Below are 23,030 nucleotides of genomic sequence, written 5' to 3'. Positions count from 1 at the left end.
TGAAAATTTTGTTATCGATGATTTAAATATTCAGTTATAAAATGATATGAATGATCATAGAACTGTATGATTATAAATTCTCATTTAATAAATGACTATATAAAATATACTATTCTTAGAAAAATAGGTTGGTCCATCTTGACTTACATTATATTTTTTATTAAACTAACTATCGAATTGATAAATAATCTACCAAAATTTTTTTTGCACTTTCCTTAATTAGAAGCTACGAAATTACCTAATATGATTAACGTATATATGAAAATTAATTATTATGAATAATAAATATTTGATAACAATTTTGGTATCTTAGTTCTTTTTTTTTTAATTTTATATTATTGAAAGATATTAAAAAATCACATTAAATATATAATAAAAACATTTATATTTTTTCTTATATGTTATATTTGAATTTTTCAAAACGTCTATATATTATTAGAAATTTGAATATTCCCACTCTGAAAATTTTGTGATCAATAGATTATTTTTTTGTTATAATAAATTACAAATGATCATAAAATATAACGCATATGAATTTTTATTTAATAAATATTCAAACTAAATAATATATATATATATATATATATATATATAAACACTAATGATTTAAAGCAACAAGATTGGCTAATCAATTTAGTCGTCCAGTTGAAATCTTTCAAAAGTATGTGAAAGACTAAAGTCAAAGTAAATATGGATTTAGAATAGTAGTTATATTTTACTAACCAAATACCAAAAAAAACCGAACCGAACCGAAACCAACCCGATATCCGGATTGAACACCCGTAATCCAAATGAAGCCAAACTATTGTTTCATTCTCCAAAATATAATAAAAATAATAACTTAATCCCGCGCAAGGCGCGGGTCTTATCCTAGTATGGTTGTAATCACGATACTCTTGGCATATAATTATTCGACTTTTAAATGTATGAAAAAGTTTGTTTAGTTAAATGAATAAACACGAATTTAGTGAACAATAAATTATTAAATTAATTTACATGAATTATTTTTATCATATATTAATATTTAAATTAATAGTTATACCGTGTTCATCTTCTCCAAATGCTCACTGTGTTTAGGTTATTAAGTAATAAAATTATTAACAAATATTCATGTTCAAGACTAACAATCAAATAACTTAACAGATAATGGAAGAAACATGTTCAAGTGCTCATATTCAAGGCTAAAAACAATATAAGCTTATTCGATTGTCAATTAAAAATCTATGGTTGGAATGTTGTGTGTGAATTCTCACACAAAAGCACTTAATGGCGTAATATTATGGTGGTCAATTGATTTCTGTTACTTTTGATTGACGTATATGACTGCATTTACGTACGTAGCAACAATTCCTTTCATGTTTCGTTTGGAGATACACTATGAAACAAACCTGAAGCACTCCTGTTTGAGTCGATGTTAAAGTTGCAGAAAGGTTTGGGTTTTGAAAGTAGACGGTTTAGGTTAGTTAAACGTGTGTTAAGGAAGAGTAAAAATTGTGACGTTTGTGGTGTTTCAATGTATAGACGTGGACATGAATTAAATGTGATCAATTCCTAATAGATAGTCCAAAATTAATATGAAAGATGTAAAATGAATTTCTAGTAATAGGTCCATTAGGTCCATTTTCTTTAAAATCACACATGAATCAAGGTTGTGACTTCTGTTTTAATATATAAGATATATTTCAGCTGTCATATGTTAAGAACTTGAGCCATTTTTTTCTCCGGCTTCTGTAGCTCCTTGTTGTCCGCTCATGGTTAGACTGGAAATTACCTTACATTAATCTTAATTACACGAACACGTTTATCAAATATAAGACTCGGAAGTGTAATCTAAATCCTGTTAATTAAGTCAAAATCAAACCTAAAATACATTTACAAAAAGAAAATGTTTGTATGTTCGATTATATTAGTATATTTGAGTCTTGGAGGGTAATGGATGGATGAATGAATCGCAATTTATTTTATTAGTTCGTAGGTATTGGATAAATCAATCGCATATATCAAATGAAACAAAAGAGTCAAAGGCCAGCAAAAAAAAGAGAAGCATATGTGGGAGTGGTCCAATTTTAGTGAAAAGGGTGAAAGTGGAAAAATAAATTTGTTGGTATATGTATCTGATGCAGCAAGATATTTGGAAATATTCTAAATATTTTTATTATTCACTTGTTTGCATAGATAATTACTTTTTATTGTATTTTTTATATTTTAGTAGTTTTCCTATTTTAATTAAGATTAGGGTTTTCATAGATTTAAGGATTTATTATAAATAGGCACTCAAGCCTAAAGTTGTATTCAGTTTTGATTTGATTAATAAAAGAGCTTTGGCTTTTGGGAGAATAATATTCTCTATCCCTTGTATTGATTTGATTAGATTCATCAATCAAGAAGCAGGTCCCAAGCGAGGATTCCCTAGAATCCCTTGGTTGAGCTGGCAGGTCCCAAGCGTGGTTCCATAACCCCTTGGTTGAGCTGTTTATCGTTGCTTCCGCTCCATTAGGTGGTATCAGAGCCAGGTTACCACCTGCCACCTGCTGTTTTGGCAGGTGGTATCGTTTCATAACAACGATAAACTGTCATGGTGAGTGCGAACATCTATCCTATCCAGGACGAAAGTCCCTTTGTTGAGAGAGAAGAAAACTACGAGATCTATCGAGAGATCTATGGTGATCCAATCTACGATATCTATGAAGATGATGTCTACGTTGTGGACTTTGTTTTCAGTGAAGATTCTTTTGAAAATTTCGTCTGTGCAAAAATTGGGCAAGACGAGATTCGTGCAAAATTCAGGCGGGACAAGATCCGTGCAAAGCCCGTGCAGGACGAGTTCCGTGCAAATTTCGAGGAAAGTCAGAAAATTCGGTTTTATGAAAATTTCGGATTTGAAGATAAATATTTGAAAATTTCAGCCACAAAAAACCTATTGAAGATTCGAGGACGAATCTTTTTCAACCCGGAGAGAATGATGCAGATAAGTATTTGGAATATTTTCAAATATCTTGTTATTTATTTTATTAGTTATATTAATTTAGATAATTACCTTTTATTTGTATTTTCTATATTTTAATGGTTTTCCTATTTTAATTAAGATTAGGGTTTTCTAGATTTAAGGATTTATTATAAATAGGTATTGAAGCCTAAAGTTGTATTCAGACTTTTGATAATTAAAAACAGAGCTTTTGCTTTATACCTTGTTTGATTCGATTAAATTCATCTACAAGAAGTTGGTCTCAAAGAAGCTATCGCAAGAAACTCTTTGATCGATCCAAGAACAGGTCTCTAGAACCCTAAAAGTTCCATGATCGACCGTTCAACAGTTTGTACGCTGCGCCAGTATCGATCATGATACTGGAAAAAACATAAGATATATGTGTGTGTATATATATATATATATGATCAAAGATTCCAAGGTAGTCACTTTGGTCCATGGGACATCTTTACTAGCTTGGCCAATTTTTCTAGGGCATGTTGGGTTCGTTGTATCATCTTTTACCAAACAAGTTTCTTTTTTTTTCTGTAACTGACCAAACAAGTTTCTCCGTTTTATATATATATATATATATATATATATATATATATATATATATATATATATATATATATATATATATATTTTTTTTTTTATCTTGACGTTTCCCAATCCAATCACTCGACTTTGAATCTTCCCCTTATATTCTTTTGTCTTCACACAAGACAAGATCTGCAACTTTTTATTGTTCTTGTAGCCCAATAGCTTTAGAGCATAAAGAGGGCGACATTCCATCTTAATTCGGATAATTATGGAAGAAGCAAAAACCAATTCTTGAAACTACTTTAGAGATCCACAACGCCCTCCCAAAACTATTTCACCGTTACCATTACTTCAGTCGTTAGGATCATAATATGGAAACAGACAAACACTAGTAAGAAAAAGTTGTTTAAAAAGAGAATTCATCATTGAATTAGAAGCAACAATCTAATTACTGCCGAATAGAAATCTATTAGTTATTGAACCATTAGAACATTCACAACGGGAGCTCTTGAGAGAGTCTTTAGGGAGTGTAGAACTCATTTTCTTGGAGTTTGTGTAAAAAAGAGTGCTTAAAATCCTTTGGTAAGTATTGATCGTTACACTGTTCACGGGTCCTATTGACTACGTGGCGGGCCGTGAATAGTCATTTTTTTTTTAAATCCAAAATATCTATGATTAATCCGAAATGGCCTTGTCGCTAAAAACTCCAATGAGTTTTACCGTTGCGTATGATCTTATAAACTTTAAAATTACGTGTATCTTTGCATATTCCGTATACGTACATATTTTTAAGTGTCGAATCTAAATATACATTTTCAGTCTATTTAAATAATTATTAAATATAATCAAGTTGATTAAAATATATCTAAATCTTAGAGTTTTGCCTATCAATTCTAGTTTTTAAGAGATTAATCAAACAATGTATATATATTCACTTTCATTACTAAAATAATACCAACACATTAAACGTGCAAAAATATCAATAATGCGTTTTGATAGTGGCTTCTTACAAAAAGTTAGTTTTGTTATGTCCCAAGTTCGATACTGTTTTAAAGAATGCTTTAGAGCCTAGATCGAATATTTTTGGTTAATAAAAACATGCAAGAAAATTAGTCACTTAATTATACAAAACTAAATGAATTATTTAGAAATAAATTATATCCAATAAAAATAATGATGAATAAAAGAAAGAATCAAACTATTTATGGAAAACTAGATATATTTTTTTTTGGTAAACACTAGATATATTATCATGGGTAGATCCATCACTGCATATATCTAATGGGTGGTAGTAAAAGGTCAAAAAGCCTGTCACTGGAAAATGCAGGGATTGCTCATAAGAATTTCAAAAAGCAGAATGATAATCTTGATATGAATTGGCACTTCAACCATTTTGAATCTTCAGTCTTCCTGTATATTATCATCTTCAAGAATAATAATATTTATATGTTAACTAGATGGTTTCCTGCACAGTGCGCAAAAATATTTTTAAATTATTTTATTTTTTTATTCAAATTATATTTTCATTACTTTTGGTTTTAGGCTAATTTACTAAAATTGTTTTCATTTTTTTGAAATGGTAATTTATACTATTTTATTTCTTCTAAAAAATAAATTTGAAATTTTTAGTTTTGTTGGTTTTAGTTAAAAATATTTAATATATAATAGTATTTATTAAACCTGGTGAGTGGAATGCTAATCACTCAATTAAATTATTTTATTACAACTAAATTTTAAATATAGTCAGTAATTTAGAAAATCGATTAGGCTTATCTTTAAATTAAGTAATAAACTTAAATATGCCTTTTTATTTAACCGTCCATAAAATAAAAATATTTATAAGAAAGTTATCTTCTACATGAATCTGTTTTGTTTGCTGACAAAAAAAAAAAAAAAGTTATCTTTCATATGATATAAACATTATTAAAATGGCTAATTTTTTTGCCGAAGGGTAAATATATATAATAAATCGATCATGTTACAATCTTAACATCATGTAATAAATTTTGAAAAATAATATTATATTATTTATTAAGATTATGGTAATGACACAATTTTCCCAAATTAATATTATATTTTCGGAAATATATTTTTGCAAAGTAGATAACTTTTGCAAATCTGAAACCCATATTATTTTGCAAAAAAAAATTGTTTGCAGATTTTGAAATATTATAAATGCTATAATGTAAAGTACTTTTACTGACACATGATCATTTATATTCTTATAATTTTTATATTAATTATGGTATCATGTATATTTCTAATTACGGTAATTGCCATATTATTATTATTAATATTTTTGTAATTGAATTTTTTGTCATAATTGTCTTAAACCATGTCGTAATCTTAATTAGATTGATCCATCTTATTATTTTTCTCTTGAGAGATTGTGATAATGACATACAGTAAAACATATATAAATTAATAATGTTGGAACTTAAATTTTTTATTAATTTATAGAAATATTAATTTACAAAAGTTTTCTTTTAAAATTATTTTCTATTTTTAAATATTTTTATTTATAAAATAAGAAAATATTTGATTTTACCGCATATAAATTATTTAAATTTTAGAAATTTGACTTTTATAGTTTTTTTTAATCTTATTTGGTCTATATTTTTATGTTTTATAGAATTGTTATTTGGTTTTAATATAATTTCACTAAATATTACCAAAATATATTGAAATATTAAGAAAAACCGAGGCATTTTCATTGTCAATATAAAAACAACAATATAATGTTTAATTTGTACTTTTATAAAAACAATATATAGATAGATTATTAATTTATGATTTTAGTGGGATTATATATTTACATGAGAGTTTTACAAATATTATTATCTTATTATTTTATCGATTTGTGTCATATTTTACACCGGCCCAAGTTGAGACCGATGAAATTTATTAATTTATAAAGATTATTAATTTATCGAGTATTAATTTATAGAGGTTCTATTGTATACGCAAATCACTTCATTCATAAAATAATGTTTAATAATGTTTAAAAATGATTTTCTATTCTATCACCACTTCACGTTTTTAGAAATCAACTTCTAGCCGTTTTTTATATTGCTAAACAGCATGCAGTTTAATTTTACAATTACGATTCTCAGGCCCACTTACGTTGGTGCTGAAAGAATATTCCTAATATTCTGTATTCAGTTCAAACTAATCTCCTGTAATATAGGATAGATCGCTTGTGATCGTAACAGTCTTGTCCATATATACGTTTGTATACTCAATCAATAAACCAAGGAAATTCACAGACTTTCATGGTATCAGAGCTAGCTCTAATCTGATCCAACAATTTACTTCTTCTTCTTTTTTATTTTCTCTTAGCATCGATTTGCTACGTCTCCAATTCAAGCCTCATGGCAGCGGTTGAGCGTGCGTTTGGTGTTACTAATATCAAACACCACATTCCTGTCGTTCTAGACCTTGACGTCTTTAACTATGACGCATGGCGTGAGTTATTCTTAACTCACTGCTTGGCCTTCGATGTCTTAGGACATGTCGATGGTACCTCGGTTCCTCAAGATGATGACGACTTGCCTTGGAAGAAGAAAGATGGACTCGTGAAGCTTTGGCTTTACGGCACCTTAGCTCCTCCACTCTTCAAAACCTCTTTGGCTCTTTCAAAGCAGGAGGAACCGCACGAGACGTATGGCTTCGCGTCGAAAATCAGTTTCGTAACAACAAAGAGGCTAGAGCGATTCAGCTGGACAACGACCTCCATACCAAGGAGATCGGAGACCTCTCTGTTCACGATTACTCGCAAAGCCTAAAGTCCATCGCTGACTTACTGGAGAACGTCGAAGCACCAGTCAGCGACAAAACCTTGGTAATGTATATGCTCAACGGTCTTAATGAAAAGTATGATCACATCATCAACGTGATTAAACATCAAAAACCTTTCCCATCGTTTGAGGATGCTAGAAACATGCTGGAAATGGAAGAGACATGTCTCAAGAAACCGAACAAAGTGACCATCGCACACTCGGATCACTCCTCCTCATCCACAGCTCTTGTTGTCTCTGATCCAACTCCCAAACAAAGCAACAATCAACAATGCAATCAGCAGCGCAATACTGGCCTCCACAGTACAACAACTGGCAGCAACCTCAGCCTACAACTGATACCGCGGGCGTGGGCGCTTCAACAACTTCAACCATCAATATCGTCAGAACTACGGCAACTGGGGCATGCCTCCGCAGTACTGGCCTCCACAGTACAACAACTGGCAGCAACCTCAGCCTACACCATGGATGATGCCGCCGTCAAACAGCTTCAACCAACGTCCGTTCACCCCGCGTCCTAACACTCACGAGGCAAACTTGGCGGAATATGGACTGCAACCAACAACTGACTTTGCGGAATCATTCAACACGATGACATTAGCAGAGCCATCATCAAACTGGTACATGGACTCCGGCGCATCATCTCATCTAGCGTCGTCCTCAGGTATACTCCAATCTGTCCTTAAAAGGAACACCGGAAACTCAGTGGTGGTTGGTAACGGTTCTTCTATTCCTATAAACTCCTCTGGTAACTCTTTCATTCCTTGCAAAAACAGATCTCTTGCTCTCAAAAATGTTCTTGTGGCTCCTCAAATTGTTAAAAATCTTATTTCAGTTCGTAAATTCACAACTGATAATTGGTGTTCCGTAGAGTTTGATCCATTTGGTTTTTCTGTGAAGGGTCTGCAGTCGCGGAAAACCCTGCTCCGCAGTGAATCCTCCGGAGACCTATATAATGTGTCGTCCTCTCTCAATAAGTCTCGTCAACATTACTCTTTCGTTGCTGAGACACCCTCTCTCTGGCACAGAAGGTTGATTCATTCGAATAATGACACTCTACGGTCTTTGATTTCTTCTCGTTCCTTAATTTGTAATAAGGACAACATCTCGTTTTGTGATGCTTGTCAACTTGGGAAACACATTAAACTTCCATTTTACAAGTCCAGTAATAAAAGTTTGGCACCTTTTGATCTTATTCACAGTGATCTCTGGACATCTCCTGTTTTAAGCTTAAGTGGGATAAAATATTATGTGCTTTTCCTTGATGACTTCTCTCATTACTTATGGGTTTATCCAATCAGAAATAAAAGTGATGTTTTCGCAAAATTCTTACATTTCTCTTCTCTTGTGAAAACACAGTTCAAGTCATCAATCAAAGCCTTCCAATGTGACAATGGAGGTGAATACAAAAACAAAAACTTCTTCGAGCATTTTGCTACAAATGGGATCAATGTTCGGTACTCATGTCCTCATACCTCCCAACAAAATGGTAAATCTGAAAGGATGATCAGAACCATCAATAATGCCATTCGAACCTTGTTGTTCCAAGCCAAAATGTCTCCTACTTACTGGGTCGAGGCTTTACACACTGCTGCTCATGTCCTAAACATCTTGCCTTCCTCGGCCATAGGTAACAAAACTCCTCACACTCTTCTTTTTGGCCAAACACCTTCTTACGATCACTTAAGAGTTTTCGGATCCCTCTGTTACCCAAATATAAACCATTCTCATGCTCATAAACTCTCTCCTCGCTCCAGACCGTGCCTATTTCTTGGGTATCCCTCTCAACACCGTGGCTATCGTTGCCTTGATCTGCAAACAAATCGAATAATCATATCACGTCACGTGATTTTCGATGAAAACTCTTTCCCTGCAGCCAAAAGCGAAACTACAAACAATACTTACGGCTTTCTGGATCCCAATGACCAACCCTCTCCGGTTTTCAAATCAATTCTTGAGTCCAGTTTAGTACCTCACGTACCAGCTGAAACAGTTACCCCAGCTCTGCCTCAAGCTTCGATCAGTCAACCTGCTCGAGTGGTTAACCCTGCTCCTGCTCGCATGACAACTCGTGGCCAAGCTGGTATCATTAAACCCAAGAAAATTTTCAACCTATACACCTCTTCTGTATCCAGACTTCCCACCACTCATCAAAAAGCTTTAGCTGACCCTAACTGGAATCCTGCCATGGCTGATGAGTACGGTGCTCAGGTTAAGAATAAGACTTGGAGTCTTGTACCAAGACCTCATGGAGCTAACATTATTAATTCTCTATGGTTGTACAAGCATAAATATGATGCAGATGGAGTCCATAGGCGGCACAAAGCGAGGTTGGTTGCTAATGGAAAGTCTCAAGCAGCTGGTGTTGACTATGATGAAACATTCAGTCCAGTTGTAAAGCCATCAACAATCAGAACAGTCCTCAACTTAGCGCTAAGCAAGGGCTGGGAACTGAAACAACTAGACGTCCAGAATGCTTTTCTCCACGGCCACATCTCTGAGACTGTCTACATGCACCAGCCCCCGGGGTTTGTTGACAAAGAACATCCTCACTACGTCTGCAAGCTCAACAAGGCTCTCTATGGCCTCTAACAAGCCCCAAGGGCATGGAACGCCAGATTCAGCAGCTACCTTCATCGGCTTGGTTTTGTCTCCACAAAATCAGATGCATCACTCTTTGTTTATAGTTGCGGGTAAGACATTGCTTACCTGTTACTTTATGTTGATGACATTGACCTTACAGGTTCAAGCCCCGCCTTGCTCTCACGCATCACAGCAAGCCTCAAGACTGAATTCCCAATGACAGACATGGGACCGTTGACTTACTTTCTCGGGATCAAAGTAGAATACAAAAAGCTGGAATCCTCCTCTCTCAACAATCTTATGCAACGGAGATAATAGAACAGCGGAAGGAGGTGACAAACTAAAGAATCCAACACAGTACAGAAGCCTGGTTGGCGCGCTTCAATACCTCACTTTCACACGCCCTGATATCGCTTACGGCGTTCAACAATGCTATCTCTTCATGCACGACCCGCGTGTTCAACACCTCACCGCTCTGATACACATCATCAGATACTTACAAGGAACCAATACTCTCGGTCTTCAGCTATACAAATCCTCTGTAACCTCACTGACTTCGTTTTCCGATGCAGACTGGGCCGGCTGTCCTGACACACGCCGTTCGACCTCTGGATATTGCGTTTATCTAGGAGACAACCTCATCTCCTGGTCTTCAAAGCGACAACAGACAGTATCCAGAAGCAGTGCCGAAGCTGAATACAGAGGCGTTGCAAACACCGTAGCTGAGACATGCTGGCTCTGGAACCTCCTTCTTGAGCTTCACGTTCCGATAACAAAAGCAACTCTAATATTCTGCGACAATGTCAGCTCCGTGTACCTCTCCTCCAATCCAGTAAAACATCAAAGAACAAAACATGTGGAACTGGATCTCCACTTTGTCTGGGAAAAAGTAGCTTTAGAAGAAGTCAAAGTGCTTCTCGTACCAACAGCTTTCCAATATGCTGATATCTTTACCAAAGGACTCCCATCTTCTATGTTCACAACTTTCCGTGACAGCCTGACCGTTCGAAGCTCCGACGTCCAGCCTGAGGGAGGGTGAAAGAATATTCCTAATATTCTGTATTCAGTTCAAACTAATCTCCTGTAATATAGGATAGATCGCTTGTGATCGTAACAGTCTTGTCCATATATTCGTTTGTATACTCAATCAATGGGGGTGATTGGTAGTTGCTGTAGGTGATGTCCACAGCCCTATTTATTTCTACAGCACCAAATTCAGAGCAATCAAGCTTTAATTTTTTTTTTGAAACCACAGCTCTTAAAATAACCTACAGTTGTACAAGTGCTCTGCAGAGGCAAATATCCAAAGCAATTTTTTAGTTCTTTAATAAAATTCTACAGCAATAAAATCTAAAGCCACAGCAAAAAGTCTACAGATTTTTTTTCTACAGCAAATTTTTTAAAGCTACAGCCATTACCAATCGGACCCTACAAAGCAAGGAAATTGACAGACTTTCAGGTGCATTGACTCTCATTTTCAAGCAAACATTAAACGCTCGGACTCGCAGGACAAGAGTCAAAAGGAGAAAACAATGTCATATGAACAAAACACCAAAAAGATGAAACGAGTTACAAAGTGTGATGAAGTATTTTTCGAGACCTGAAAAAAAAAACATTTTTAAAATAGTTTGGAATCTGAATTGTTGTCTGTCACGGTTCAGGCAAGTTTTGAAGCTATCGGCCTCCTCGCCACCCGGAAACAGACTTGGGGACAAGTGAAATCGAGTTTGAGGCAGCCTCTAATCTGCAAAATGCCCGAAAGTGAATCTGTTTATCACCAGTAGAAAAAGAGAGAGAGATAGAGGGGGAAGAGGGAACTACTTTGATATTTCTTCAACAGCCTTCATGACTTCATCGGACCTAGTTTCCAGTACCTGTCCTCCAAACACAATCTCATCTAACACTGTGTGCATCTGCAACAATTGCGAACCAAATCACTACTACTAACAAGTTTATGCAGCACCAGGGTGTTGTACTAAACAGGTATTCCGCGTGATACCAGTTACCTTGCTGTAGTTGAACACAATGTCGAGTTCACAAACATTGCTGAAGCATTTGTCCAGTGTTTCAACAAGAACTACAAACGCAAGCATCAAACTGAAGTCATCATCATACTATGAAATCATTTTTTTTCACTAGCATTGAAGAGGACAAACCAATGAGCAGGAGAATAGGCAAATCATTCATATTTTTTTTGAACATCAGAGACTTGATCAACAACACAATGTCAATCAAAAGTACAGGAACACACCCATATCTCTCTACACAAACTTTACCTTGAATGAGATCAAGCATAGCAAGCTCATTTTCTGATCCATCAAAAACAAGCACGAAGTAGAGAGTAGCATAGTGTTTGTACACAAGCCGTGAATCCTGCAAACCAAAATGATTCAAACATTAAATACATAGCACAAAGTTTTTGATTTTTTTTTTTGAATTAATTGATGAAGAAGGCATTGCATTACCGGACCAAACAATGAATCAATCTCCAGAAAGTTGCTTACGTTCTCAGGTCTGCTGCTCAACACTGTCAACACATTATCGATAAATTAATAACACACGATCGATCGAGGTGATTGTTGATTGGAAAATTTTAAAACCTGAGAAGACGCCACGGATGAGCTCTTGTTGCTTCTCTACAGGCTAAATCCAAAAAAATAAAAAATCCAAATCTGAGGATCAGTCGTGGTAGATTAGATCCAATTTTGAAAAATTAAGAACTAAGCAACGGACCAAGAAGTCGTAGAATTTGGCTAGGCGTGGCTTGCCTTGTGTGTTCATCATCATCACTGCCTTTATCATCTTTCATAAAACTCTTTCTCCCTCAAACTCTCCAAGACTCCGATCTCGTTCGTTATGAAGAAATCCTGTAACCTTCTGTTTAACTCAGAGGCTTTCAAAACTAATTTTGGAAATTTTCACGTGTCATCACTTTCATGACCTTACCTCTAACCTTCTTACTGGCTTAGAGTCTTTGCCAATTGTGATCACTAATGAGAAACTTCCACGTGTCAACATTTTCGACTGCCCTAATCCTTAGTTCAATTCTTGTTGCCAGCAGAGTTGTTAATGTTAGACTAAACAAAGATGAGGTTATATCTTAGGCCTCATTAAAAAATTATATGTCATTTAGTAAAGTTGTATTTGGAATATGAATCTGAACCAAAGGAATTAAGAAACTCCCCCCCCCCCCCCCCCAAATCCAGTATGGCCAATTTTGATATTGTGCCAACAAACTCTTTGGTTAAGTTGTTTGAAGCACCCAATATAGAAGACAAACTCTTACAACCGTTGATATCAGTCAATGCTTGGACCTGTCTGCATCAATCACACATATCATGTCCTAGTCATGTTGATCTTGAATTGTAGTTACAAGGAAGCTACTTTGGTGGTTGTGGTAAAAACATTCAGGTGACCTTTTTTTCACTGACAAATTCTTGTTTAGTATAATTAACGAGTTATTTGATTTAGCCTATATGCACACCATTTGTTAGTTTCTAATCAGTATAAATGAACTTTTACTCAGAAAAGTTGGATAGATGGAAGAATAAATGAATTATCTTTTAAGCATGATTGATATGAAAAATTCTTGAGTAAGAATGTCTGTGTACCAACAAACTTTCAAAGCATGATTGAGAGAGCATTTGATAATCATCATTATATGTACAAACAAAAACAATAAACATTGTCCAACTGTATCTTTGCTTCCGCATTAAAGTCAATAAATGTTTCAAGATTTAACAAAGTATATCTATTAATATTCCAACTAATCATTTGCATTCACATACAGAAGTTTAAAAACAAACTACTGAATCCAAAATAGGTGAGACTTTTTACTTAATTATTAGTATCATGATTATCTAGTGAAATGGAAATCGAAGTAGATGATATGATAAATCATCTCCATAAGGTCTGCTAAATCTAAACAACTTCTTCGTGTACTGTCAGAGTTTTCTTTAAAACTAAACTGACATTTTGTGTTTGGAGAACCACCCACAGATGCCGCATTTGGAGAAAGCACGCGATCTGCTCATGCCAAGTTACTCGCACTTCAACAAAACATTATTACCATAATTAATATTGTGGAGAGATACACCGTTTCTTGATAACATGGATAAAAAAGGTTTTCTAATGTTTAAAACTGGTGCTGCCCAGGATCGAACTGGAGACCTTTTGCGTGTAAGGCAAACGTGATAACCACTACACCACAGCACCTGACGTTTATGATGATGATGTTTGTAATAATAGTCGCCTCCATGAATATCGGAGGTATAGAAAGAGAAGATATGTAGCTCGTTATGTACTTAAGTGTCCAAGTTAGAAAGAAAATGCCTGACGTGAAAGAAGTGTTGGCGAAGATGGACTAGGAAAGTTTGTTGGAGGTAAAGTGCACAATCTTGTTATGGGGAATGCATGCTTCTTCGTATTTGGGTATCAGAAAGATGAAATTTAAAGGTCCAACATTATAACAAAGTAATTCGTGAATGAAAACAATATTCGTATGAATCGTATCAACAAAAATATACATACAGTAGTAAATGGGCAGATAAATTAGCTAGACAAAACAATGTTTGTCCCCTTTATGATGTATATTTGATAGCTGTCCAGACTTTTTGATAGAAGATGGATGCAGAGAAAGCAATCAATAAATGCATTAAGTTGACAAAAACAATTATTGCAACGGATTGAACAGATTAATCCACTTGCGAATAAAAACATCAAGTTGATAATATTGGCTTTTAGAACACTCTCATTGATTGTATCTCAATATGACTATCAAACTCAAATTTAATTGTATATATAAAAATATTTATATTTGTAAAATCATAAAACGTTTCATTTGAGATATTTTGAATTGAATGTCTTATATTTAAAAATATTCAATATAATAGTTTATGATATTTTATTTTTTATGATATATTTATCACGTACTTTATTATACCATAACTTTAAAATTATGAAAATGTACTTCGAGGAACTAAAACCCACATTTTATAGAACAAGTGTTAGAGTTAGAAAAAAAGGTGAAAAAATTCTGAGTATATTTCTAAAAAGATAATTAGTTCGAATTAAACTAATATTGACAGCGAGTGTGATAAGTACAAAGAACAAAGCTAAAAAGTAAAACAACTAGATGAAAATATTTCTAATTAATATTCTATTGCACTTGTGTCGTGATTCCCAGATGATGAGTTTTTTATACTGTCTATTTCAATCTAATTATTCTGCATATTTAGAACGTATGTGTACTGACTCCATCGATCTCGGATTGTTAAGTAATCGATTGACTGCGAAATGATTTGGTCTTGATCATTATCTATTCGATTCAAGCTTGCTATTTCAAACTGCGAAATAGCCCTCAAATAAATTCGTCGAGCCTCACAGTAATGAGCTACTATCATATGGAATAAACTTTTAATGTTTAAGATCTATTAATTTTATGAATAATTTATCATTTTATAATTGTATAAATAAAATAAATCTTATAAAAGCATGCCTCCTATTATTTAATTTTTCACGTTTTGTTAACAACTCTAAAATAATTGAGGATACCAAACCAAACAACAATTTTATGATTGGGACATTGCGCTTGAGAACGCGGAAGCCAAAGGAATAGGTCAAATCGAATGATAAGTCTGACACGTGGCTGTTTAACCTTTCTCCCTAGTATATTAATCAACCAGTGAAGGACACATCAGTTACCATAATCGGTAAACAAGAGAACTATTTATGAGAACTTGAGAAGAAAAAGCAAGTTGAAAAGCAGAGAAGACGATCTGATAGTGATAGATAGGCTGGGGGGATAATTTTTTCGAAGAATAAAATATAAAAACCTCGAAATTATTGTCTTTCACATAATAAGAAGATCGATTATTCAGCTGAGGAAAGAAGAAAGTAATGGGTCGTGTGGATTACCTAGCGATGAAGACCGACGTCGACAAGGTTGCTCTGGTCAATTCCGACGTGGAGGAGCTCAAGATCGCTGCCAAGAAACTCTTCAGGGATGTGACCAAGCTTGGTGGAGCAGCCTTTGGTGTTTCTTTCGTCAAATGGTTGGCTTGCTTCGCGGCCATGTGAGTATTCTCTCCTTTGGTGTTCCTAACGAAATATTTGATTTTTCTTTGTGGTTTTTTTCGATATTCGACGTTTGCGTAGCTTTTTTTTATTTTGGGTCGATCGAAAGTTGAGATCAGATGATTGATGTTTTGTTACTATGTTTTTAGAGATTCTGTTTTTTTTTTTTTTTGTTGATGCAGTTACTTGTTGATATTGGATCGTACAAATTGGAGAAGCAAGATGCTTACATCACTCTTGATACCATACATCTTCCTTAGCCTTCCTGGTGTGATTTTCAACTTCCTTAGGTAAAGAATAAATCTCACAACATGTTCTTACACAACACTCAAGTCTATAGTTTGCATTGGTTTTAAAGTGACCTTTTCCTCTATGTTATCAGTGGAGACGTTGGGAAGTGGATTGCTTTTGTTGCAGTTGTACTCAGACTTTTCTTCCCAAAACACTTCCCAGGTGATGGTCCTATCACTCTTCATTTACATCTTTGTGTATTGTTGTTGTCTTCCTTGCTGTGGTGTTTATTGCTATAAATAGCTGAAACAATATTTAAAGTCTCACACTTTTTTTGTTTGTTTGGTGTTACTTTTAGATTGGCTAGAGATGCCTGGTTCTCTGATACTTCTGCTAGTAGTTTCTCCACACTTTCTAGCTCACCATATACGTGGAACCTGGATTGGCTCTATCATCTGTCTTTTCATAGGCTGTTACCTTCTTCAAGAACATATCCGAGTCTCCGGTGGGTTCAGGAATTCGTTCACGCAGCCCCGTGGAGTATCAAACACTTTAGGGATCATCCTTATTCTGGTCTACCCTGTTTGGGCTCTAATCGTTCGTGTCACAAAATAGACATTTTGCCTCTTCCATATCCCCCAAGTTGTATATGTCTTTGTCCAATAAACTCCGTGAAGCACTGGGCAAAACCTCATTGCTCTGCTTCTGTTGCTACACGTATACTACTATCTCAAGCTCAATCAATGTTCCATATATTTAAAAGAAAAAAACCCTCATTTTTTAAAAACTATTGTTTGTACTTATCAACAGAAAAAAAAAAACTATTTGTTTGTCTATTGTAATAAGAACTGTTTAAGCTCTTTAAATTAAAAAAAAAAACTCTGGATTTGTTTTGTGTAAATTGCTTATGCATACCGTTTCGTATATGCAGCCGTGGAATGTTTGTCATTTTAATATCCAAAAAGAAAAATGAACTACACGCTGTTTCAGAACTCAGGACTAGCTTTCACGTCGGTTGTCTATCGTTAAGAGAACTACACGCTGTTCAATTTAAATAAAAACTACATGTCGTTTATATGTAGGGGACTTCCTAAAACCCTAACCCTAGTTCGGCTTCTTTTATAAATACTCAATCTCCGCCGATTTCAAGCATAATTCATTACATATCTCAAAGCTCAACCCAAGTCAGAATCTCATTCTCTGCTATGTTTTCTTTAGATGTTTGTTTAAATCGTATTTCAAATTCTCTTATATGTTTTTTCGAGTTCATACCTCTTTACTTTGATTTGGTTTATTATCTTACTTATTCTTGGATTTAATGAGAGACTGAAAAGGATTTCTCAGTGATGAACAAAACATAGATGACGAGTCCGATCAATCCATTCTTTAAATCGTGGGGACAAACGAGGCATTTGTCTGAGAGGAATCCTTTTTAATTTTGATTTTGATTTTGATTTTGTTATGTCTTTTAGACCGGTCTTCAAAATTGTCTTTAATGTATATGTATTGTGATTTTTCAAAGGAATAGGAGAAAAGGCATGATGAGGATTGTTTATTGTCATCTGATTTTCTGATGAATCAATACCTCCTACTCATTCTGAGTGCCTTTTTTTCTGTTTCTTCAGTTTTTTTTTTATTTTGTCAAAACTATAATTCTTTTATTCTAATCGTTTTTATTATTAAATATGAATCAAAACGTTATTTATCGATTGGTTGAAAGTGCTATTTAATTTATCAATTCAACTTGTCTTGAAAATGATTTGATTTCGCTATACCAAAAGTCTACCAGTCATTCGGTTGCTAGATATTTGGATGACCGTATTCGAGATCGACAGTGAACCAATGTATACAACGCATAACAAAAGATAGTTTAATTTAAATGATGCGCGGAGAATCCCTGGAATTTGAGCCCAATAAAGAATTGAATTTCTACGATGATTATGGGCTATCGGATGATAGCCAAGGCCCGGCGATTACCTTGTTAAATTGTATTTAGACCTTTCTTTGTATTAATGAAAATGCTATCGATAAATAGTGTATGTGTAATTTAATAATTTAAGTTTTATATTTTTCACAAATATTAATATTTAACTATCAAGACTGAGAGATAGAGACACATGTACTACAATTGGAATGACATTTTCTGTAATAAAATCACTTGGAATGGATCATTTCATTGGATTCCATAAATTAGTTACCTGTCATAATAAAAGTTAACATAACACAATTCAAAGCATTCCATTTTGGAATGAAACTAGACCTAGGCATCCGGGATTTTATGTTGGATCCGGGTCTGGTTCTTTCGGATCCTAAAATTTAGAACCATATAGGTACCTACAGTTCTTTGGGTCGGTTTTGGATCAGGTCTTGTCGGATCCAGATTGGTTGGGGTCTATAATTTATATACCTGTAAAAATATCCATAATTTTTCGATATTTTTTGGATTCGTATCAGTTCGGGTATTTAGGATCCAAAAATTCAAAAAATACCTGAAAACCAATGTTTTGAAAACCGGACCGGTCACTGACTCGGAATTATCATTGGGCGACTGGTCAGACCGGTCTAACCGGTTCAACCGGGTTTTCATAAATAAATATATATATATATATATATATATATATATATATATATATTTAAGATTTATATATATATATATACATAAATTTAGAAACCTTTAGTATTATAAATGAAAATATAATTAAATAAGTATTAAATAAAAATTAGGCGTGATCACTATTGTTTTTAGGCGTGATCACTATTGTTTATAGTGGTGTATATATAACTTATAATAAAATGATTGACCATGAATGAACAATAATTTATAGTATATATGTATAACGAAAAGAAGGAAACAAATGTACTACCAATCTTGAAAAGGGAAAGAAATTATTATGGTTTTCAAACAAAACGCTAAGAATCTTGAATCAGTTAAGAAGTTACCATTTCTATTTCAAAACTAATGAAATTACGTAAGTATTTGTTGAACCGGTTTTTTTCACTGACCCGAGTCACCGGTTTAGCCGGTTTTTAACCGGTTTTGGCGGTTTAGTTCAAATCCGAGTTTTAACTCAACCCGGACTCGGTTTACTTAACGATTCACGGTTGGACCGGTCCGACCGGCCGGTCCGGTCCGGTTTTCAAAACTCTGCTGAAAACCCTAAAAGTATCAGAAAAATTACCTAAAATCAGACCAAAAAGATATCCAAAATTTTACCCGAACTTCCAAAATATATTTTCTGAAAATCTAAAATTGTACCCGAAAACCGAAATTATACCCGAAAATCCAAACCTGAAACTTAAAAAAATATATCCAAAATACCAAAATAATACCCAATCACCCTAATATACCTAATATATACAATAAATTTTAGATACTTCGGATACCCGATCGGATCTCGGGTAGGACCCCGACCGAAACATACGGGTCCAAAAGAAAAGAATCCAACATATATTTTAGCATGGACACGGATCCGAACATGTATTTTTGGATCGGTTTCGGTTTGGATCTTCAGATCCAAGTAAAATACCCAATGCTTAAATGAAACAAAACAATAAATCATTTGTAAAAGTTATTCTTTTTATTTGTGACTCTAAAAATTATTCCGGTTTTCATTCCATTTTTCACACTATTCCAATTTTTCTATTCCACAAATTAATCATTCATTTTATTCTTAATATTCCAATTAGGAATAACCGATTACACCCGTATTATTTAGAAACAGAGTGGGTAGTTTCTAATATGTGATTGATTATACGAGATGTCGAAAATTTAGTTATTTAAGTATTTGTTACAACAATATCCTTTTTTTGCTACGAATTGTTACAACAAGTTATAATTTACGTATTTGTTACAACATTCATCATGAAAATGAAAAAAATGTTTATTTCTAACAATAGTGGAATTTGTTAAAAAATATTTTCCTTTATTTATGATGAAGAAAAGATTAGGTGCATTGGAGTGATGGTATGTTCCAGTATTATTGATGAGTACGACTAATTTACTTCGCATTTTCTTCTTATAATTAATTCGAATTTGACTAGTTTATTTATTTATTTGGTGACTACGTTTGTTGATTGGAACTAGCACACATAGCATTGTCAATTCATTTCGTCATAAGAACTATTTTTTCTAAATCTTTTTTTCTTTAACGTAGATAAAGTACACATTTAATATAAATTTCATATAACGTTTTAGTTTAAGATTTCACTTAGTAATCAGATGGAGCGTGTGCCTGGATCGTTTGGCACCAGCGTCAGTTTCGCGCTCCGTATCTTCCAACTCGGTTTCTCTTCAACTTCTCTGATTTCCATGTGCTTGGATTACGATTTCAATGAGGTCACGACCTTCTGGTAAATATGTTAATTTGCATCAGCTCATAAAGAGATTTGATTTTTTGATCTTTCTTGTCTCTCTTTCTTAAGCTATCTGGCGGTTGTAATGGCTTATGTAATTCTATGGAGCATCTTGCACACGTTGGCCGATACATACTCTGTCTTATTGAAACAACTTCCTCAAAAACCTAGAGTTCTATCCATAGTTCTCGCCGGTGATGTCGTAAGCAAATGCGAAAGAGTTTCTGTATCTCCCCTCAAAACGCTGCACGTTATGTTTATTCTCTCTATATATATGTAACAGGTACTGTCGTTTCTTTCTCTGAGTGGGGCTTGTGGTGCAGCCAGTGCAACCGAAATGCTTTTGTCTATTGATGAACCCATGTGCGGAGATAAAAGATGTATCAAATACCAAGTCTCGGCTTTATTGGCCTTCTTATGCTGGGCTCTGTTTCTTGATTCAGCTATTTTCAATCTTTGGAGCTTATATTCACTATTCCATTGACGTAGCACATGCATGTACATTTTATTTTATTTTACTCTAGTCTCTAGATCACCTTAGGCCATGATTATCGCGGTATGCAACGAGAGTTTTTAAGGAAAAAGGTAGTGTGGGGTCCAGCAAAAAAGGAGAGACGGTTGTCTCCTGTCGCGAAATAAGGGACGTATATTGCACTGTTTCGCGGGCCCCATTAATACGTGGCGGCCCGCAATTGGTTCCTTTTTAATTTAAAAAAAAAAAAAAAAATCAGCCAAAAAAGAAAAAAAAAAACAAAATAAGAAACCCAAGTTGGGTATTTGCGTTGAGGGTGCTCTTAGCCCTTGAATGTGTTACTCTGAAATAAATTTAAACATGTTACCTGTGTATATAATACACACGTACTTCACAATTGAATCTTATCAGTTGTTTATAAAAATAGTAAATTGAAAACAAAATCAGCTCATTTAATTTTTTGTGACATGTTAGATTGACAAATAATTATTTATCAGTTTCAACTTCAAAATTTTCTTACAGCTGTGGCGATTGATATCGGAATAGTCAGAACTACGCGATAAACTCTTTTGATAATAAATATCCATTTTGAAAAAGTATTTCAGTAGGTCGTTAACTTTTTGGTATTGATATGCGAACGAAATATTAAAGAAAAAAGTTAATTTGTATAAGTGCAAATTTAAGTTTAATCACTGAGCTGGCTTAACAAAGAGGCATGTTTTTGTTTCCCATCTTAACAAATTATTCCCAACTTTTATCTTTCAACATATTTCAAAGATAACAAATTCAAAGGCAGATAAACTAATATGGAATGCTCGCATTTCTCTTTCTACTATAATTTGTATATAATTCAACCGGTTTGGTTTGCTAAACCGTTTGAAGTAGATTTGTTCTTATTGGTCAAAAAGCATTCTGGTGTATTTCGTGTACAATAACTCCATAACATTTTATGTAAATATTTAATAGTATAATTGTTAATTTGAAGTTTTGGAACACTTGATCAGGGGGAATCTAAAGAATAATTTAGTATGTAAATATCTTAAACAATATTTAGTCAGGGGTATATGAATAAAATTTAGATTAATTATGTAAGAAAAATAATAATAATAATAAGATTGGGGGGGGGGGGGGGGGGGGGGCATATGCCAGCCACATCCATGGTCCACCTGTGCCTGCCCCTGCTCTTGCTCACAATGGTATGAGATGATAGCAAGAGAATTCGGAAGACGTTTGTGAATCCGTTGTGAAGATAAATGAGAGTTCAGAAACCCTTGTTGAACCGTTCCGAAGAAAAACATAAAACTAACAAGCATCCATGGTCCACCTGTGCCTGCCCCTGCTCTTGCTCACAATGGTATGAGATGATAGCAAGAGAATTCGGAAGACGTTTGTGAATCCGTTGTGAAGATAAATGAGAGTTCAGAAACCCTTGTTGAACCGTTCCGAAGAAAAACATAAAACTAACAAGCATTTGTCATACATTATCTACGAATATTTTTTTTTGAAAAACCTGAACGACGCATTATCTACGAATATAAAAGTTAATAATGTATATTACTATATAGTAATAATAAATAAATAGTTAACTACTCCTTCAATTTTTTTTTATATAGGAGCCGGATAAGTATTAACACGAGCGTATCCATCATCAATATCTTTTTTGCTGACAAAAAAAAAGAAGAAGTTTAAACTACTATATCATCTACATTTATTCCCATATTTCTACTATGTAAAATATGCATGATGATCTATTATTAAAATCTTAGAGGAAAGATATATGCCAGTTTATCGAACGTCGATTTTGAATTTAAATTATACCTTGTCGTGATTCTTATATAAGGCCACAGTAATGGTCAGCCAGATTCTGTTCCATTTAATAATTTATTCAACAAATTGTTTTAATGTTTTTTATTTTATTTTTGAATGGGGACTAGTTCTTCATCATGTCCAAAAAAGCTTGGAGAAATCAAACAAAATCGCTTTTATTATATTTCAATTATTAGACGCACTA

At 33.9% G+C, this 23,030-nt stretch overlaps 3 protein-coding genes, 2 long non-coding RNA genes and 3 other non-coding genes across 8 annotated transcripts; 5 read left to right on the top strand and 3 right to left on the bottom strand.

Moving 5' to 3' along the window:
- Nucleotides 1-811: 811 nt before the first annotated feature.
- On the top strand, nucleotides 812-11,577 carry LOC117132810. The gene is made up of 3 exons (XR_004456405.1): nucleotides 812-5,354; nucleotides 5,406-6,635; nucleotides 11,348-11,577. It is a non-coding gene; the product is annotated as an uncharacterized LOC117132810 (long non-coding RNA).
- Nucleotides 6,644-7,371, top strand: LOC117132809. The gene has a single exon (XM_033288000.1). The coding sequence runs from the start codon at nucleotides 6,880-6,882 to the stop codon at nucleotides 7,291-7,293; it is 414 nt and encodes a 137-aa protein (XP_033143891.1). The 5' UTR covers nucleotides 6,644-6,879; the 3' UTR covers nucleotides 7,294-7,371.
- On the bottom strand, nucleotides 11,322-12,815 carry LOC103860672 (AP-3 complex subunit sigma). The gene is made up of 7 exons (XM_009138316.3): nucleotides 12,622-12,815; nucleotides 12,489-12,531; nucleotides 12,354-12,415; nucleotides 12,165-12,261; nucleotides 11,895-11,965; nucleotides 11,710-11,801; nucleotides 11,322-11,632 (listed from the first exon to the last, which is right to left on the bottom strand). The coding sequence occupies exons 1-7, from the start codon at nucleotides 12,688-12,690 to the stop codon at nucleotides 11,563-11,565; spliced, it is 504 nt and encodes a 167-aa protein (XP_009136564.1). The 5' UTR covers nucleotides 12,691-12,815; the 3' UTR covers nucleotides 11,322-11,562.
- Nucleotides 12,816-13,139: 324 nt separating this feature from the next.
- On the top strand, nucleotides 13,140-18,272 carry LOC103860669 (cold-regulated 413 plasma membrane protein 2). Its single transcript, XM_009138315.2, has 4 exons — nucleotides 13,140-15,962; nucleotides 16,146-16,253; nucleotides 16,346-16,416; nucleotides 16,553-18,272. The coding sequence occupies exons 1-4, from the start codon at nucleotides 15,787-15,789 to the stop codon at nucleotides 16,807-16,809; spliced, it is 612 nt and encodes a 203-aa protein (XP_009136563.1). The 5' UTR covers nucleotides 13,140-15,786; the 3' UTR covers nucleotides 16,810-18,272.
- Nucleotides 14,031-14,103, bottom strand: TRNAV-UAC. Its single transcript has one exon. It is a non-coding gene; the product is annotated as a tRNA-Val (tRNA).
- Nucleotides 17,533-17,619, top strand: LOC117133269. Its single transcript, XR_004457090.1, has one exon. It is a non-coding gene; the product is annotated as a small nucleolar RNA SNOR75 (small nucleolar RNA).
- LOC117133185 lies at nucleotides 17,728-17,795 on the top strand. The gene has a single exon (XR_004457022.1). It is a non-coding gene; the product is annotated as a small nucleolar RNA Z105 (small nucleolar RNA).
- LOC117132811 lies at nucleotides 17,820-22,571 on the bottom strand. The gene is made up of 2 exons (XR_004456406.1): nucleotides 22,344-22,571; nucleotides 17,820-22,185 (listed from the first exon to the last, which is right to left on the bottom strand). It is a non-coding gene; the product is annotated as an uncharacterized LOC117132811 (long non-coding RNA).
- Between the last annotated feature and the right edge of the window lie 459 nt (nucleotides 22,572-23,030).

This window comes from Brassica rapa, chromosome A03 (genome assembly GCF_000309985.2).
Source record: "Brassica rapa cultivar Chiifu-401-42 chromosome A03, CAAS_Brap_v3.01, whole genome shotgun sequence".
NCBI lineage: Eukaryota > Viridiplantae > Streptophyta > Magnoliopsida > Brassicales > Brassicaceae > Brassica > Brassica rapa.
The sequence above is the reverse complement of the archived record's forward strand: the minus strand, read 5'-3'. Positions and strand labels throughout refer to the sequence as shown.

What these genes read in the sequence shown, in the direction of transcription:
- LOC103860669 (XM_009138315.2), top strand. Translation starts at nt 15,787, where the DNA reads ATGGGTCGTGTGGATTACCTAGCGATGAAGACCGACGTCGACAAGGTT. An exon ending in GTGATTTTCAACTTCCTTAG is followed by an intron (nt 16,254 to 16,345) that starts GTAAAGAATAAA and finishes CTATGTTATCAG; the next exon opens with TGGAGACGTTGGGAAGTGGA. An exon ending in CTTCCCAAAACACTTCCCAG is followed by an intron (nt 16,417 to 16,552) that starts GTGATGGTCCTA and finishes TGTTACTTTTAG; the next exon opens with ATTGGCTAGAGATGCCTGGT.
- LOC103860672 (XM_009138316.3), bottom strand. Translation starts at nt 12,690, where the DNA reads ATGATAAAGGCAGTGATGATGATGAACACACAAGGCAAGCCACGCCTA. An exon ending in CATCCGTGGCGTCTTCTCAG is followed by an intron (nt 12,416 to 12,488) that starts GTTTTAAAATTT and finishes ATGTGTTGACAG; the next exon opens with TGTTGAGCAGCAGACCTGAG. An exon ending in TTGATTCATTGTTTGGTCCG is followed by an intron (nt 12,262 to 12,353) that starts GTAATGCAATGC and finishes TTTGGTTTGCAG; the next exon opens with GATTCACGGCTTGTGTACAA.
- LOC117132809 (XM_033288000.1), top strand. Translation starts at nt 6,880, where the DNA reads ATGGCAGCGGTTGAGCGTGCGTTTGGTGTTACTAATATCAAACACCAC.